Source organism: Hylobates moloch, unplaced genomic scaffold, assembly GCF_009828535.3.
Source record: "Hylobates moloch isolate HMO894 unplaced genomic scaffold, HMol_V3 SCAFFOLD_14, whole genome shotgun sequence".
In the NCBI taxonomy this organism is placed as follows: Eukaryota; Metazoa; Chordata; class Mammalia; order Primates; family Hylobatidae; genus Hylobates; species Hylobates moloch.
The window spans coordinates 83,736,935-83,754,689 of NW_026652289.1; the positions used below are offsets into that span (position 1 = coordinate 83,736,935).

The window sequence follows — 17,755 nt, forward strand, 5'->3', positions numbered from 1 at the left end:
TTACAGTATTTGTTACAATATACTGCACCTGCACTGTGGGCCTGCTGCTTTTTCTGCCCAATCCCCTGACAAACTTCCTGCCTCATGTTTTTTCCTCAGATTTTTCCAGGACCTGACCTTCTTCAGATATAAACCTCTTGTATGTGATATGAGTTGCAAACATTTTCCCAAATCAACAACTGTCTTTTAACATTTTGTGCGTATTTGACTCTCTTTGGGGCTTTTTCATTGTTAACGAAAAGAGTCAAACTCTGTAAAATATTTGGAGGACATTTGGAGCCAAATATGAGTGACCATGGCCCATGACACAGGCCTCAGGAGATCCTAATAACATGTCCCCAAGGTGGTTGGGGCACAGCTTGGTTTTATACATTTTAGGGAGACATGAGACATCAGTCAAATACATTTAAGATGTACACTGGGACCAGGCACAGTGGCCCGTGGCTGTAATTCTAGTGCTTTGGGCGGCCAAGGCAGCAGATCACCTGAGGTCAGGAGTTTGAGACCAGCCTGACCAACATGGGGAAACCCCGCCTCTACTAAAAATATAAAAATTAGCTGGGCGTAGTGGCAGGCGCCTGTAGTCCCAGCTACTCGGGCGGCTGAGGCAGGAGAATTACTTGAACCTGGGAGGCAGAGATTGCAGTGAGCCAAAATTGCACCACTGCACTCCAGCCTGGGTGACAAAGTGAGACTCTGTCTCAAAAAAAAAAACAGGACATTGGTTTGGTCTGGAAAGGTGAAACAGTGCAAAGTGGGGGCTTCTAGATTATAGGTAGATTTAAAATTTTTCTAATTGGCAGTTGGTTGAAAGAGTTATTAATAGAAAGGAATGTCTGGGTTGTGATAAAGAGGTTGTTGAGACCAAAGTTTTATTATGCAGATGAAGCCTTCAGGTAGCAGGCTTCAGAGAGAATAGATTTTAAATGTTTCTTATCAGACTTAAGTCCAGTTAGATGTTAAATGCTGGGTGTTAAATGTGGATGTTAAATGCTGGTCGGCTTTTAAATGCTGAATATTAAATGTGGATGTTTAAATGTAAAATGCTGGATGTTAAATGCTGGTCGGCTTTTCCTGCATTCCAAAAAGGAGGAGGGCATAATAAGGCCTGTCTGACCCCTACTTCCCACCTTGGCCTGAACCAGTCTTTCAGGTTAAATTTTAGGGTACCCTGGCCGAGGAGGGAGCCTATTTAGATGGTTGTCAGGGGGTCTTCGAATTTTATTTTTGGTTTACACTATTATGTTCCATTGTTGAATCTGATCACGGACCAGTCATTGAGGCAGTAGAGTTCATGCCACTGTCTCAGATTGCTCCTTCCTCCTCTTTGTACTTACTTTTCAGAGTTTCTCTGGTTATTCTTGCTTATTTTTTGATGTGAATTTAAAATCAGCTTGTCTGATTCCAAGGAAGGAAAACAAAACCTGTTTCTGTGGTTTTTTTTCTTTTTTTTTACTGGAATCAAATCAAATATATAAGCTAGAGGAATAAATTACAACATTAAGTCTCCTAAACTAGGAACATAGTATTGTTGATGGAAAAAACAAATTCTGTAAAATATTTTCTTTTTGAGACAGAGTCTCGCTCTGTCGCCCGTCTGAGCCAGTACGAATGACCATGACCCAGGGAACAGTCTTAAGAGGTCCTGAAAACAAGCGCCCAAGGTGATCAGGTTACAGTTTTGTTTTATACATTTTAGGGAAACAGAAGTTACAAGCAAAGACATGGATCAATACATGTAAGGTATACATTGGTTCAGCTTAAAAAGGTGGAACATCTCAAAGATGCTTAGAAAGGCAGGGAGTGGGGATGGTCACAGGTCATAGGTGGATTCAGAGAGATTTTCCAATTGGCAATTGGTTGAAAGAGTTCAGCTTTGCCTAAAGATTTGAAGTCAGTAGAAATAAATACTTGAGTTAAGATAAGGGGATTGTGGAAGCCGAGGTTCTTGTTATGTAGGGGAAGCCTCCAGCTAGCAGCCTTCAGAGAGGATACATCGAAAATGTTTCAGACCTTACAATGTGTCAGACTCTTAGTTAATCTTTCCTGGATCCAGGAAAGTGCTAGCTGCGTTAATGGAGAGTCTCTACAGATGCAAATTTCTCCCACAAAGATAGCTTTGCAGAGCCATTTTAAAATATGTCAAAGAAATAAATTTTGGAGTAAAATATATTTGATTTCCTTTAGAGTCTGCTGTCTGTCGTGTGATGCTTACCAGAGTCAGATTGGAATTTGGTATCTCATTGCCACACAGTCTGTTTGGTGATCTCTATTTTATGATCTCTATTTTAATGTTAATGCTGGTCTGTTGTGTCTAAACTCCAAAAGAAAGGCGGTATTACAAAGTGTGTCTGACCTCCCTTCCAGCCATGTCCAGGAATTCAGTTTTTCAGGTATCTCTGGGGTCCTCTTGGCCCAGAGAGGGTTCACTTGGTTAGTTGGTGGGGATTAGGATTTTATTTTCTGTTTACGGTGTGCACAGTTTAACCTTTATGCCCTTCGGAAATATTATAAGTTTTCCACATTTATGTTGTTGTTGACAAAAAGATTCAAGCTCTGTAAGACATTTGAAGATATTTATTCTGCGCCAAATATGAGTGACCAATGGTCCATGACATAGCCCTCAGGAGATCCTGAGCGCATGTGCCCAAGGTGGTCAGGGCACAGTGGGGTTTTATACACTTTAGGGAGACGTGAGACATCAATCAATATGTGTAAGACATACATTTGTTTGGTCTGGGAAGGTGGGACAACTTGAAGTGGGGGCTTCCAGGTCATAGGTAGAGAAGAGACAAAAGTTTGCATTCTTTTGGGTCTTTGATCAGCCTTTCACTGAATACACAATTTACATGTGAGAGGCAGGTAGAGGAATAATCACTTATGCCTTAGTCTGACTCAGTAAATCTGAATTTTTACATAAACAATAGGGCAGAGGAAGCAACCAGATAGGTATTTGTCTCAGGTGAGCAGAGAGATGACTTAGAGTTCTGTCTGTCCTTTGTCCCACACCTGTGGAGATAAGCTATCAATTTACATTGCCAGGGTAAAATGCCACAGAACTGTTTTAGGGCTCTGAGGCCCTAAAGGAAGATCTTGAGGCCCGTAAGGAATTTCCTTGTGAGCAAATTGTGAGGGAGGTATGCAGTGTTTTTTATCTTTTTAGCTATCTTATTTAGGAATAGAATGGGAGGCAGGTTTGCCTGACACCCTTTGGCTTAGTGATTTTGGGGTCTTGAGATTTATTTTCCTTTCACATTGTGTACATTTCTTTTAAATATATCCCTCAGTACTTTATCATTTTAGTTGCAATTGTGTATGGAATATTCTTCCATTATGTCTTCTAACATCTTTTTCTTCACAGATTAAGGCTATTTATTTATGTGTGTTCATTTTACATCCAGTGTATTCAGCACTAATGCTCTTCACGGACTATGTCCAGCTCTCTGACTCCCGCTTGTGGGCACATGGGAGGATGTAGTTCCTGGGCCCCGTGTTTGGATGGGAGCCTGTGGCTAGTTCTTGCCATGGATTGTAACAGAGGTGAGATATCACCTCTGGACCAGAGTATTTGATTGTTGATAGGAGATGCTCCTGGCTTTTTATCCTTCTTCCGCAGTCATAGGCATATAGTGGCTGCTCTATAAGCCTGAATCCTGGAATGACAAGCTATGTCACAGAGCTCAGTCAACCCCATGGTGGATGTGCGGAACAAGCAAAAAGTAAACCTGTGTTGTTACGACCTCTAGGATTTGGAGGCTGTTTGTTACCATGTTATAGTCACTCCTGCTGTTTATGGTACGCTCTAGGTAATTGTGGTGTCAGTGTGGTGTGTTTCATGGTAGTTTCCGCTTTATAAAGTTTCTGCCTTTTAATTTCCTATGCAGATATTCATACCTCTTATATCTTCTGTTTTCATATGTACTTTGGATTTGTTTTAATCAGGTATGCAGATATGGAAATTATTGTTATAAAGGAAGAAGTTTGTTACAATTCCCTGGAAGCAGGGTGCACAACACACCACACAGGGCTACATGGGGAAGCCCTGTTTCTTTATTTCTGTTTTAGGTTGGCTACTTGACTTATTTTTCATTTTTATCATTCTTACTATGCTATCTGTAGTCTATTTTCTCTTTTCTCCCTTATAATTTAACTTCATTTCTAAAACAATTTGACTCCTTTTTCCCCCTGAGTTTAATCAGTTTCTGTTTCACAGTCAGGAGGCAGAGGGAGCAGGAGGAAAACCAGAGCAAGAGCCTTTATTGCAGATTCCATGGGAAGGATTGGGCAGGGCACGGCAAGCAGGCTAAGCTGGTTGAGGGTTGGCTAGTCTGAATAATTCCAGCAGGCCCAAGGTGGAGGGGCTGTCCTGAGTTATCTGGTACCTGGCCCTGGGCTGATTGGAGGAGGGGAATATTGGCCTGCAGTGTAGGAAAGGCTGTGGTTGAGGGGTCTGGGCTTTGGATTAATGGGTTTATACGTGAAAGGCAGGCTTGCAGAAAAGTAGATTGTCATCTCTAGGAATTTGCTAGCCCAAGGAGATGCAGCCTCTCCCAGGTCACAAAGGCCCCAAGATGTCAAAGCGTCATAAAATACAAAGAATAAAAAACATGATTAAGGCCGGGCGTGGTGGCTCACGCTTGTAATCCCAGCACTTTGGGAGGCCGAGGCGGGCGGATCATGAGGTCAGGAGATCGAGACCACGGTGAAACCCCGTCTCTACTAAAAATACAAAAAAATTAGCCGGGCGTGGTGGTGGGCGCCTGTAGTCCCAGCTACTCGGAGAGGCTGAGGCAGGAGAATGGCGTGAACCCGGGAGGCGGAGCTTGCAGTGAGCCGAGATTGCGCCACTGCACTCCAGCCTGGGCGACAGAGCCAGACTCCGTCTCAAAAAAAAACAAAAAAACAAAAAAACAAAACACGATTAATACACTTCATTGCTAATTGAACACTTTTGCCTTATAAAGTGGTTTTCCTCATCTTAATGCTTTTTGGCCTGAATTCTACCTTGTTTGATACAAGATCATAACCTCAGTTTTGTTGTTATTGTTGTTTTGTCTTTGTCTTGTATACCTGACAAACTATTATCTATCTGTTTTAGTTGTGACCTTTCTAAATCACTTTGCTCTAGGTGTATCTCTTATATACAGCAAATGATTCATCTTTCTTTTTAGAGATAAAGTAAAAATCCTTTTCTTTAAATAGTTGCATTAAGCCTACTTAAATTTATTGCTATCACAGATACGGTTGGTTTTAGTTCTGTCATAGTTTCTATTTTTCTGCGTAAATATTTTAAATGTCTTTCACTATGTTATCTTAGCTTTTTATTTTAGAATATTTTTTCTGATAGTTTAAAAAATTATGTTAATGGTTACTTTTTTAACCACTAGTATAACAACTATAACTACTTATAATTATGTTTATAACTAGTGGTTACATAAGTTTACCTTTATGTAATATCCTATATCCCTTTTTCTTTAGACAATATCAGTTTATTCCCTATATGCCTCAATAAAACAAGCTTCTCTATCTTCTTCCCTCATTCTCCCCTCTCTCTTCTACCATCTAATTTAACCAATAGTATATCTTTTGTCTCTTCTTATTGTTTGCCTTTCTACTATTAAATATGCTTACATATACATATTTGACCTGTCAACAGTAGTTTTGTTTTGTTTTTTTGTTGTTGTTATTTTTGAGACGGAGTCTCTCGCTCTGTCGCCCAGGCTGGCTTGCAGTGGTGCAATCTCAGCTCACTGCAACCTTCACCTCCAGGTTCAAGCAATTCTTGTACCTCAGCCTTCTGAGCAGCTGGGACTACAGGCGTGTCCCACCATGCCCAGGTAATTTTTTGTATTTTTGGTAGAGACAGGGTTTTGCCATGTTGGCCAGGCTAGTCTCAAACTCCTGACCTCAAGTGATCTGCCCACTTTGGCCTCCCAAAGTACTGGGATTACAGGTGTGAAACACTGCACCTGGCCTGACCTGTCAACTGTAAACATTATCTTTGCAGTCTCATATGTAACAGCTGAGGCATTGCAAATTTATTCTGCTTTCTAAATTCTACCATTTTTGTTGATTGTGTCATTTTCATTTAGACAGAATATTGATATTCTTCTTCATCACTTGTATCTCTACCTCTGCTTTTCCTTAGATGTGCAGTTAAATAAACTTACTGCTGCCTGACTGCTCCTTTGCCAAACTCTTATTCATCTCTTGATTGGCTGGAGTTCATCCTCTATTAGTTTTCTCAAAAAGTGTCCATTTGAGAAATGTTTTCTGAACTATTCATGTTTAAAATGGTTTGTCTACAGCCTTTATACAGAAAAGAGTAGACTGGATGGGCATAAAACCTTCTTAGCTCATATTGCTTTCTTTCCTTCAGTGTCTTGTAGATGTGGCCCTGTTGTCTTTTGGCATTGAATGTTGCTGCCAAGAAGTATGTTGCCAACCTGATTTTCTTTCTTTTTTGCTTATATATTTAAAAATTCTCTTTATCTTTAAAAGAGGATAATTTTAAAATATGTTGGTATTGACTATACTAGAACAGTTTCCTTATATACAGTGTGCCCTTTAAATATGTAAAATCACATATTTCAAAAAGTTTGCTTTTTTAATTAAAGTCTTTAAATTCTTTTTTTTCCTTTCCATTATTTTAGATTTTTTATTTGGGGCTCCAATTATGAGTATGTTGGATTTTTTTTACCTGTACTCTGTATCTAACATTTTTCTTTAACCCTGTGTTTCTTTATTTCTGTTTTGTCTACTTTACTTTTCATTTTTATCATTCTTACTATGCTATCTGTAGTCTGTTTTCTCTTTTCTCCCTTATAATTTAACTTCATTCTTAAAACAGTTTGACTCCTTTTTCCCCTGAGTTTAGTCAGTTTCTGTTTCACCTCCTCCTGTGAGTTCATGTATATCTGATTTATAGTTTTTCTTCAGAGCTATGCTACTTTTGTACTAAATTAAAGCAGCTCATCCCTCTCTGAGTGCCAAAATACATATGTTAAGTTTAACTTGAAATCCACTGCCTCTTAAGACAATGAAAAAAATCAAATGATTTAGAAGTTTAAGGCATAAACATTTTCAGCAGTAAACTGTACTGGAGGTTGTAGTTCTTACCATGAAATCTGTCTGCTAGTAATCCAATAACTTGCTTTTTGGTGATAATCAGAAATTGAGGCATCCTGGAAGAAAAACTTCACAGGCAAATTCCTCAGTCTTTGAATTCTTTTGGTTAAGGTCTTCTTCCATACAGCTATACTGTCTTGCTGCTTGGAGGAACTATTCCTGGAAGAAGGAACAGAGTAAGCAAATACAGAAAGATAGGACAACAGGAATATAGTTTGAAGATCTGCAGGAGAAAATGAATATTTTCAACTGTGTGTATTGCTATCCAAAATAAATTAGAATTCTGAGCACATAGAATTAGATAAGGAGAATAGAAATTGGATAGTCAGCTAATATCTCCCATAGTCAAATATTTGGCTTTAAAACTTAGGATGTAAGTTGTAACTAGAATTAAGCTTATTCTCATAGAGATGGACTTAGTCTTCAAAGGAGGGTATAAATTAAGAGAAAAGAAGAGCAAGAAGAAAAATTAGGGGAATCCATATGTTTTAAGGACAGGAAGAGGCAAAGGAACCAGTGAAGGGACCATAGAGTATCCCAGGGTGCAGGAGAAGAGGAAGTGTGAAAATATCCATGTTAGAATTAGGCTTCTAGTGCCCTCCCATGGACTTTATGGCCTCAGTGTGTTTGGGGGATGGCATTAGTAACAGTTGAATGAGAACCTCATGGGGTATAGGTAAGTCCATGTATTTGAATCTCAGCTCCATCACTTACTAGCTGGCTTTTAACTCTGAGTGCTAGAAGTTAAACATAAAACACAAACCTATAATTAATGAGAATAATGGTAACTACCATGTATTAAGTGCTTTCCGTAAAGGAAGAACTTTACAAACACTATCTCCTTTTCTCATTTAACCCTCAAGAATTCTCATTAGATGGATTGTGTTATCCTAATTGTACAGGAAGGAATGCAAGGCCTTGGGTGATGAAATGATATATTCACCATCAGAGAACTAGTTAGAAGGTGGAACCAGGGCTCAAAACCAGGCCCTAGAACCTGTGTTCTTGACTGTTCTTCTGGGTTGCATTCCTTCATCAGGGACATGTAGCCTGTGGCTGCCCCAGTCTTCCAGCCTCAGGTTTCACCATGGGCCTCTGTGCCTTTCCTTCTCATCCTTACTTGATGTGACATCTGTTGGGGTTCCCAGTAACTTAAAATGGAAAAGATGAGAAGGGAGCTTATTTGTATTTGCTCCTTAAAATTAAGGCTAAGTTTTTAATTCTTTGATTTCATTTTAAAATTTTTTAATTTTTAATTGTTATGGATACATAATAGTTGTACATATTGATGGGGCAGATGTGATATTTTGATACTAGCATACAATGTATAATGAGCAACTCTGGCTAATTGAGATATCCATCAACTCAAACATGCATCATTTCTTTGTGTTGGGAACATTCCAAATCTACGTTTCTAGTTATTTTGAAATATACAATAAGTTATTGTTAACTGTAGTTGCCCAGTCGTGCTATCGGATGATACCTAACTGAATCGGGTGCAGTGTGTGACACTCCTTCCTGATGTTACGAGCCCACTGACTCTCAGAGTCAGGAATCAGAGTGCCCACGCTGCCTCCAACTCCCCAGTGTAGCTGTGCCTAGTGCTGCGAAGTGCCAGTCCAGCACCCCGTGTTGGGGTGGGAGCCCTGCTGAGTGCATACCCACGCTGAGCACACCTGCCCAGCCTGGCATCGCACCCAGTGCAGGGCCTGAGCTCAGAAGTCTATCTCCCACCAAAGCTCACTAACAAGAGAATCCCTCCCAAGCTTCTGCTTCTCTCATATTAAGCTTAAAATAAAAAGTAAAACTCTGAGCAAAAGCCCAAAGAAACTTTGAGAATTATTTCAATTCATTTTTCTTTAATTGATGCTTTGTTCCCCTCAGAGAGTAAGCTCTACAACTTGATTTTCAAAGGGGGATGTGATAATCAGGGATGCAGTGTTTAGAAGTAAGTGTGTGTGTGTGTGTGTGTGTTTGTGTGTGTGTGTGTGTGTGTGTGTGTGTGTGTGTTTGAACCTAAAGGCTCTGAGACTGTATATAGTCACATATTTTAGATGGATGTCACTTATGGATGTGAAATTCTACTTTTAGAGTCAGGCAGAGGGCCATTTTTCCCCTTTGAAAAATGAGAACTACTGGTAAAAATTCATTAGTTTATGTCCTAATGGGAAACCCTTCTTGTCACGGTTCTTCTCTATGATGAGACCATTATTCATGCATTCATATTGTCACCTCTTGTCATTTCTTGTCCACAGGCAAAAACTGGGACCTGACAGCCGCTCTGAGCGACTATGAGCAGCTCCGCCAGGTGCACACAGCCAATCTGCCGCATGTGTTCAACGAAGGGAGGGGTCCCAAGCAGCCAGAGCGAGAGCCACAGCCCGGGCACAAGGTGGAGCGGCCCTGCCTGCAGAGGCAGGACGACATTGCCCAAGGTACCGCTGAGGGACTGAGCCTGGGCACAGCTGCCCAGGCCAGTGCACTGCAGCTTGCAGGCAGGTTGGGTGGTACAAAGAACGGTGGGGTCATCACCTCCCAGATGCAGACAAATTGGCCTCTCAGTGCCTTCTTTCTCACACTATGCCGAAATGTCCTTTGTTGCTTCTATCCGTGGTTCCAACCTCTACCTCAGAAAAGCAGAAAAATGAGTCTGATTTCCTAGGACCCCAAAAGCCCAATAAGTGAGTAAAAGCCAGCATTCCTCCTGGAGTCCTGGTTTTTTCAGACCAAACATCTCTAGTTCTTTCACTTATTTCCAAAGTAACACAGTCTCCAAGTCTGTTCAGCATCACATTTCTTGTCCCATGCACTCCATCTTCTCTATCCTTTTTCTTCATTATGAAAATAAGATATGCTTATTATAACAAAGGAAACAATACAGAGATATATGAGGAAAACTTAAGAGCATTCTCCTCCACACCTCCCAGATCTCACCAGTGTAATGACGGCTGATAACATCCTGGTGGTCTCCTCCTGCTCCTCTTGCTGTCTTGTTCAAAATCAAACACATCAGAGTCGAATGCACAGCACACTGCAAAATGCTTGTTTTACTGAGCAGGAGATGATGAACATAATCTCTTAATAGCTACATTTTATTCTATAATGTGTTAATTTTTAGATCACTGCTGTATTCATGGTGATTCTGTTTTTGCTTGGCTTTTGTCGTTGTTATTATTTGTTAATTGCCACTGAAAGCAATGCTGAAAGAAACATCTTTATACCTCTAATCTTACATACTGGTGCTTTTGTTTCCATAGGTTTGCATTCCCAGAATGGATTTGCTGTGCCAACACATGTGTGTTTCTAGCTTAATAATTTTAGGGCTTCTTTCCTAATATATTTCTACTCACCATGTGTGAAACCGGGTGTTTCCCTTCACTCTTGCCAGCACTGGATATTACAATGTATGGTGTGTTAGGCCATTCTTTCACTGCTGTAAAGAAATACCTAAGGTTGGGTAATTTATTTTAAAAAGAGGATTTATTGGCTCGTGGTTCTGCAGACTTTACAGGAAGTATGGTGCTGGCATCTGCTCAGCTTCTGGGGAGGCCTCAGGAAGCTTACAATCATGCAGAAGACAAAGGGGGAACAGGCACTTCACATGGCCAGGGTAGGAGCAAGAGAGAGTGAGCTGGAAGGCAGAGGTGATCAGATCTCATGTGAACTCAGAATGAGAGCTCACTTATCACCAAGGGGTTGGCCCAAGCCATTCATGAGGGATCTGCCCCCGTGATCAAAACACCTCCCACTAGGCCTCACCTCCAAGATGGCAGATTACATTTCAATATGAGATTTTGGTGGTGACAAATATCCAAACTATATCAGTCTACTCCTGGGCCCTCCCAAATCTCATGTCCTTCTCATTGCAAAATACAATCATGCCTTCCCAGCAGTCCCCCAAAGTCTTGACTTGTTCCAGCATTAACTCAAAAGTCCAAACTCTCATCTGAGTCAAGGCAAGTCCCTTCCACCTGTGAGCCTGTAAAATCAAAGACAAGTGATTCACTCCCAAGATACAATCGGGTAAACATTCCCATTCCAAAAGGGAGACATTGGCCAAAAGAAAGGGGCTCCAGGCCCCACACAAGTTCAAAACCCAGCAGGACAATCATTAAACCTTAAAGTTCCAGAATAATCTCCTTTGACTCCATGTCTCACATCCAGGGCACACAGTGCAAGAGGTGGACTCCCAAGACCTTGGGCAGCTCTGCCCCTGTGGCTTTCCAGAGTTCAGCCCCCATGGCTGCTCTCTGCTTGCAGCTTTTCCAGGTGCAGGGTGCAAGCCACTGGTAGATCTACCATTCTGGAGTCTGGAAGTGGTAGCCCCCTTCTCAGGCTCTACTAGGCAGTGCCCCCATGAGGACTCTGTGTGGGGCCTCCAACCTCACATTTCCCCTTGGCACTGCCCTAGTAGAGGTTGTCTGTGAGGGCTATGCCCCTGCTGCAGGCTTCTGCCTGGACACCCAGGCTTTTCCATACATCCTCTGAAATCTAGGCAGAGGTTGCCAAACCTCATTCACTCTTGTATTCTACATGTCTACAGGTTTAACACCATGTGAAAGTCACCAAGGCTTATGGCTTGCACCCTCTGAAGCAGCAGCCTGAACTGTATCTGGGACCTTTTGAGCCAAGGCTGGAGCTAGAGTAGCCAGGATGTAGGGGGACGTGTCCCAAGGCTACACAAGGTAGCGGGGCCCTGGGCCTGGCCCATGAAACCATTCTTTCTAACTAGGCCTCTAGGCCTTTGATGGGAGAGTCTGCTGTGAAGGTCTCTGAAATGCCTTCAAGGCCTTTTCTCCATTGTCTTAGGTATTAGCACTCACTTAGCTCCCTTTTCGTTATACAAATATCTCTAGCAAGTAGTTGCTTCTCAGCCTGCTTGAATTCTTCTGAAAAAGCTTTTTCTTTCTTTGCCACATGGCTAGGCTGCAAATTTTTCAAACTTTTACATTCCGCTTCCCTTAAATATAAGTTCCAGCTCATTTCTTTGCTCCAGCATCTGAATGCAGACTGTTAGAAGCAGCCATGCCACCTCTTGAATACTTTGCTGCTTATAAATTTCTTCTACCACATACTCTAAATCATCAAGTTCAAACTTCCACAGATCCCTAGGGTATGAACAGAATGCAGCTGAGCTCTTTGCTAAGGCAAAAACATGTGACCATTTGCTCCAGTCCCCAATAATTTCTTCATATCCGTCTGAGACCTCCTCAGCCTTGACTCTGTTGTCCATTTCATTATCCATATTTTCATCATAACCATTTAACCAGTCCCTAAGAAGTTCCAAACTTTCCCTCACTTGCTGTCTTCTTCTGAATCCTCCAGACTTCCAACCTCTGCCCATTACCCAGTTCCAAAGTTGCTTTCACATTTTCAGGTACCCCCTTGGTACTGATATTCTGTGTTAGCCCATTCTTGCATTGCTATAAAGAAATATCTGATGCTGGGTAATTTATAAAGAAAAGAGGTTTACTTGGCTCATGGTTCTTCAGGCTTTATAGGAAGCATGGTGCCGGCATCTGCTCAGCTTCTGGGGAGGCCTCAGGAAGCTTAAAATCATGGCAGGCCTCTCAGGAAGCTTAAAATCCCAAAGAGGGAACAGGCACTTTACATGGCCAGAGCTGAAGCAAGAGAGAAAGAGTGGTGGGTGGGAGGTGCCACACACTTTTAAATGACCAGATTGCGTGTGAACTGAGCAAGAGCTCACTTATCACCAAGGGGATAGTCCAAGCCATTCATGAGGGATCTGCTTCTAATCCAAACACCTCCCACCAGGCCCACCCTCCAAGATTGGGGATCACATTTCAACTTGAGATTTGGAGACAGATATCCAAACTACATCAAATGTGTTTATGTTGTTTTTCTACTCTGAAGAGTGGAAAATGGTGTCTTGTCTCATCTTGTCATTTGCTTCTTAGGCCATTGGATTTCCCCTTTGTAACATGGCTGTTTGCCACTTTGTCCATTTTTCTATTGATTGGTTTGCCTTTTCATATCAATTGGTTGCTCTCTTTGTAATAAAGACTAAAACATATATTTCCTCTATATGTATATGTGTTTTTCCCACTGTATCACTTGCCTTATGACTTTCTTTTCAGAATATTTTCCCATACACAATGTTTACATTATCTTGCTCTCATGGCTGATGAGCTTTCTCTCTTACTTTGGAAGGTTTCTTGGACTACAGAATTACTGAAATATATTCTTTTTTTTTTTCTTTTGAGATAGAGTCTCGCTCTGTCGCCCAGGCTGGAGTGCAGTGGCACAATCTCGGCTCACTGCAAGCTCCACCTCATGGGTTCACGCCATTCTCCTGCCTCAGCCTCCCGAGTAGCAGGGACACAGGTGCCTGCCACCACGCCTGGCTAATTTTTTGTATTTTTAGTAGAGACAGGGTTTCACCGTGTTAACCAGGATGGTCTTGATCTCCTGACCTCGCAATCCACCTACCTTGGCCTCCCAAAGTGCTGGGATTACAGGCGTGAGCCACCGTGCCCAGCCTGAAATATATTCTTATATTTAATTTAAATTTTATTCTTTGAGTCTTTTCATCAATTTGAAATTTTTGTAAATAGCAAAGAATCTGGTTTTGCTTTTTTCTGGTTTGAGAGAGAGTTATTCAAGTACATTTTCACAATAAACTAAAATGCCAGCTTTGCCTTATATTAAATTCTCAACATACCTGGACGTATTTCCATACTTTGTTCTGCCCACCCCTGTGGCTGCCACCCTGTTACACTTGACTCAGTGGTTTCACAGGGTATCACCCTCACCTCCTATTGCTATGCTTTTCCTTTTTTGTGTGTGCTGTTTTTGAATATTTATTTTGCCATCTAAACCTTAAAATTATAATTCTGAGTGGAATTGGAATGGATTGTTATTTAATTTTAAAAATAATTTGCATTTATAATTTGTTCTTCCATCCAAGAACGTTACGTATGCCTCTCCACATATTCAGATTCTGTTCAGATTTTAAGCATGGAAAAAAGAAACTCATTTTTTACTTATTTATCTTTTATCCAGTGAGCTACATAAATTCTTTTATTAGTTCTAATAGTTTGTTCTAAGAGAATCACTTGGATATCTAAGTATACAATAGTATCACCCGAAATAATTGTATGTTCTTCTTCATATTTATACAATTAATTCAGTTTTTAATTTTATTGCATTAGGTAGACTCTCCTGAACTGTTGAGAATGAATGCTGTCTTTGTTTCTATTAGCTCAGCCTATCATTCAAGCTATATTGAATCTATATCTTGGATTATTCTCGACTGTTTACTCTGTTGTTTAGAAAAGCCATAATTGAGTTAGAAATTTTAATACATATTATCTGTGTCTTCTCTGAGTTTCATCCTTTCTGCTGTATTTGTTTTGATGCTATCTTGTTAGGTATATGTATATTCATAATTTTTTAGATTATCTTGCTCTTGTGTGTTTTTTGACCAATATATAGGCTGTCTCTTTGTCAAGCCATTTGATATAATGGTTTTTATCTTGAAATCTGCTTTCGTTGATATTAAACAGCTACCCTGGCTTTCTATTGGTTCATATTTGCCAGAAATATCATTTTTTCTGCTGATATAATTTCAACTTTTCCATATCCTTTCATGTTAAATATGATTCTTGTAGACAATTTATTATTAGGTTTTATTTTATTATCCAATCCAAGAATCTCTGTCTTTTGAGTAGTTAATTCAGTCCATTCTTCTGTCCTATCTTCTCTATCTAATTAAATTTTTCTACTGGTTTGCAAGTTACACATTCTACTTTTACTCATATTGCAATTACTGCTATTCTATTAAAATCATTATTTTGGTTTTCTTCCTATTATTTTTAAAAACTTAACAACTATATTTTCCCCTGCAAAATACATGTCTTAATATGATTTTATGTTGTTCTGTCCTGCCTCTACTTGCTCTCAATCTTATTTAGATACTTTTTGTTGCCTTTGCTTATTTAGATAACAATTAACTCCTTTATCTATTCACATGTATTCATTTCTCTTTCGCTAAAAAAAAAAAAAAAACTTCCTCAAAGACTACTTCCAAAAAGAGTTTTTGCATGGTGAATCTCCTAAGGCCTTGAGTGCCTAAAAAGATTTACATGGTATACTTAAATTTTCATTTAGTAGATTAAAAACTCTAGATTGAAATTATTTTCTTTGAACACTTTCCAGCCCTTCCTCCATCATGTTCTTGCAGCTGTTCTCACGTCTTCTAAGAGATTCACTTGACCTGATGTTTTCACATCCCTATTTATTCTGCACATGAATGCATTATTAGTTCCATTAACATTTTTAATCCCAAGTTAATTCTTTGTCATTATTATTATTATTATTATTATTATTATTTGCATTCTGATATTCTCTTTATCTCTTTGCACATACTTACTAGGCTCATTTTTTAATCTAGTCCTCCTGGCCAGTACTTTGTTGCCTTTCTTTAACAGTTTCCCTGGAAGCTCCTGGGGCGCGCGGTTATCATCCATCTTCGCTTGTGCTGGAGCACAGGCTGTGGTGGGTGCTCCTCCAGATGAGAGTTGGGGAAGGGTACTCAAGCTGGAGAGCCTTGGATGTTGTCATTTGGGCTCTAGAAGTTCCCTGCCTGTTCCCCTCCGCACAGCTGGATTGTCTCTTGAGGGCTGCTCCCAGCTCCTCTCTTCTAGAAAGCCCTTGTTTCCTGTAGGGACTGCCCTGCTCTGGTGTAACCACCAAGCTCCCCGGTGTGTTAGGGAAAGGAGGGAAACGGTGCTCATGGTGACTGGTGCCCCACCCAGCTGTGCTCCAGCACCACCTGACATTCTCCAGCTGGCACAGGGCCGGGGCTAGGGGATGATAGGGGAAGGCAGGCCATGCTGGAGCTGTGCTGGGGAGAGGAAAGGCAGGATGAGACGCCCTACCCCAGGCCCTGTCTGTCGGCCTCACCCATTCCCACCTCCTGCCCCTGGGGATTTCCAGGTGGGTGTAAGGACAGGACACTGAGGCTATGCACTGTCTTGCCCCTCTTGTTGATTATTCTTAAATTCAGTTTCATTTCTGCCATTAGACCTGACTCCAGAGGAACCACCCCTTCCAGTCATTGGCTCCGTCTTGTGCTCAGGGCCTTCCTTGACTGTACCACATGGTTAAGGCTCCTGGTATCTTTCAGGCAGCAGCAATCCAGACAGATGGCCACATGGCAGTTCTGCTCTTTTGAGCTGGCAGCAAACAAACCAACCCATTATCTTATCCTCCCGGTACAGGGGCTAGAAGGACCCTCCTCTCTGCTACCAGAGAGGTTGGCAGAATCAGGACCTAGTAAGTGTAGCTGTCACATACTGTGATCTGACTTTTCTTAGCTATCATTTAAGAAAAAAAAACAGGACTCTATCCCAGCATAATCCTATTAATTGAGCCTTGCGAGCAATCATATCGATTCCTATTGCATTACAGAGTTTCTGAATTGAATTTATGTCTCCTTTAGTTGAGTTCTTCCTGAAACCATAGTGTGCTAAAACAGAAAATGGAACATTTCATATTCTAAATCAGGGGCCAGAAAATGACCTGTGAGCCCAATCTGGCCTGTTTTTTAAGTAAAGTTTTGTTGGAACACCCCCACACTCACTCATGTATGTGCTGTCTTCGACGGCTTTAGTGCTGCAAAGACAGGGGTGAGTAGTTGAGACTGCATGGCCCACAAAGCCTAAAATATTTCTATCTCACCCTTTAGGAAAAGTTTTGTCCACCTGTTTTAAAATATACCCAGGATCCGTTTTAATCAGGTGTCATAGACACAGACACAGAATGTGCAGACACAGAAATGACTGTCATGAAGGTGGAAGCTTTTTTTTTTTTTAACTCACAGTTCCTTGGAAACAGGCCCAGCACAGCATGCAGGGCCACACGGGGAGGCGTGGGTCATCTGGAAGTAGGAGTGAGGGGAAGCATGGGCCAGAGCCTTGGTGGTGGTTTCTATGGGAAGGCAGGGCAGGGGGAGCAGCCCCCTACCCCAGCTAGTGTGCGTAACTGCAGCCAGCTCAGAGGCAAAGGGCCTGTCTCCGGCTGCCTGGTACCTGGCCTGAAGTGCTTAGGGCAAAGGAAGGTTGCCTCCTGGAGAGTAAGAGCCAGCTGGAGAGGGTGGTCGGGAGTGTAGATTCTGGATTGGCTGCTCCGCATAGGAGAGGCGTGCTGCTGGGCAAGGCCTTTGCCATCTCTTAACATCGGCTCAGCTGGGAGGGGCAGCCTCTCCCCAGTCAGGGAGGTCCCAGGTGCCAGAGCAACAAAAACAAAGAAAATAAGAAAACGCAGGACCGGGTGCAGTGGCTCATTCCTGTAATCTTCGCTGAGCCCAAGTGTTCGAGACCAGACAGGGCAACACGGCAAGACCCCATCTCTGTAAAAATTAAAAATAAAAGGAAAATAAATGAAAAAAGAATATATAGTTAATACGTCTCCCCTTTGTCAGTGGCAGGGAAATTCTGTACATCCTTGTACTATGTTTTGTTTTGTTTTCTAATCTTTCTGTGTTTTTCTGAGACGTAACTTTGATCATGGTAATTCCTGTAAAACATTTTATTTATACATCCAAAAGTAGAATCACTGAGTTCACATTTAAAGAATCAGTGTGTGAGAGTGTATGTGTGTGTGT

At 41.3% G+C, this 17,755-nt stretch overlaps 1 protein-coding gene across 1 annotated transcript in view; it reads left to right on the plus strand.

Moving 5' to 3' along the window:
- The window catches only part of OTUD7A (OTU deubiquitinase 7A), a 392,070-nt gene that overhangs the window by 287,186 nt on the left and 87,129 nt on the right, over positions 1 to 17,755 (plus strand). The window contains exon 7 of the mRNA XM_032175334.2: positions 9,384 to 9,563. Coding sequence (XP_032031225.1) covers positions 9,384 to 9,563 — 180 coding nt within the window. The remainder of the gene's footprint in view (positions 1 to 9,383; positions 9,564 to 17,755) is intronic.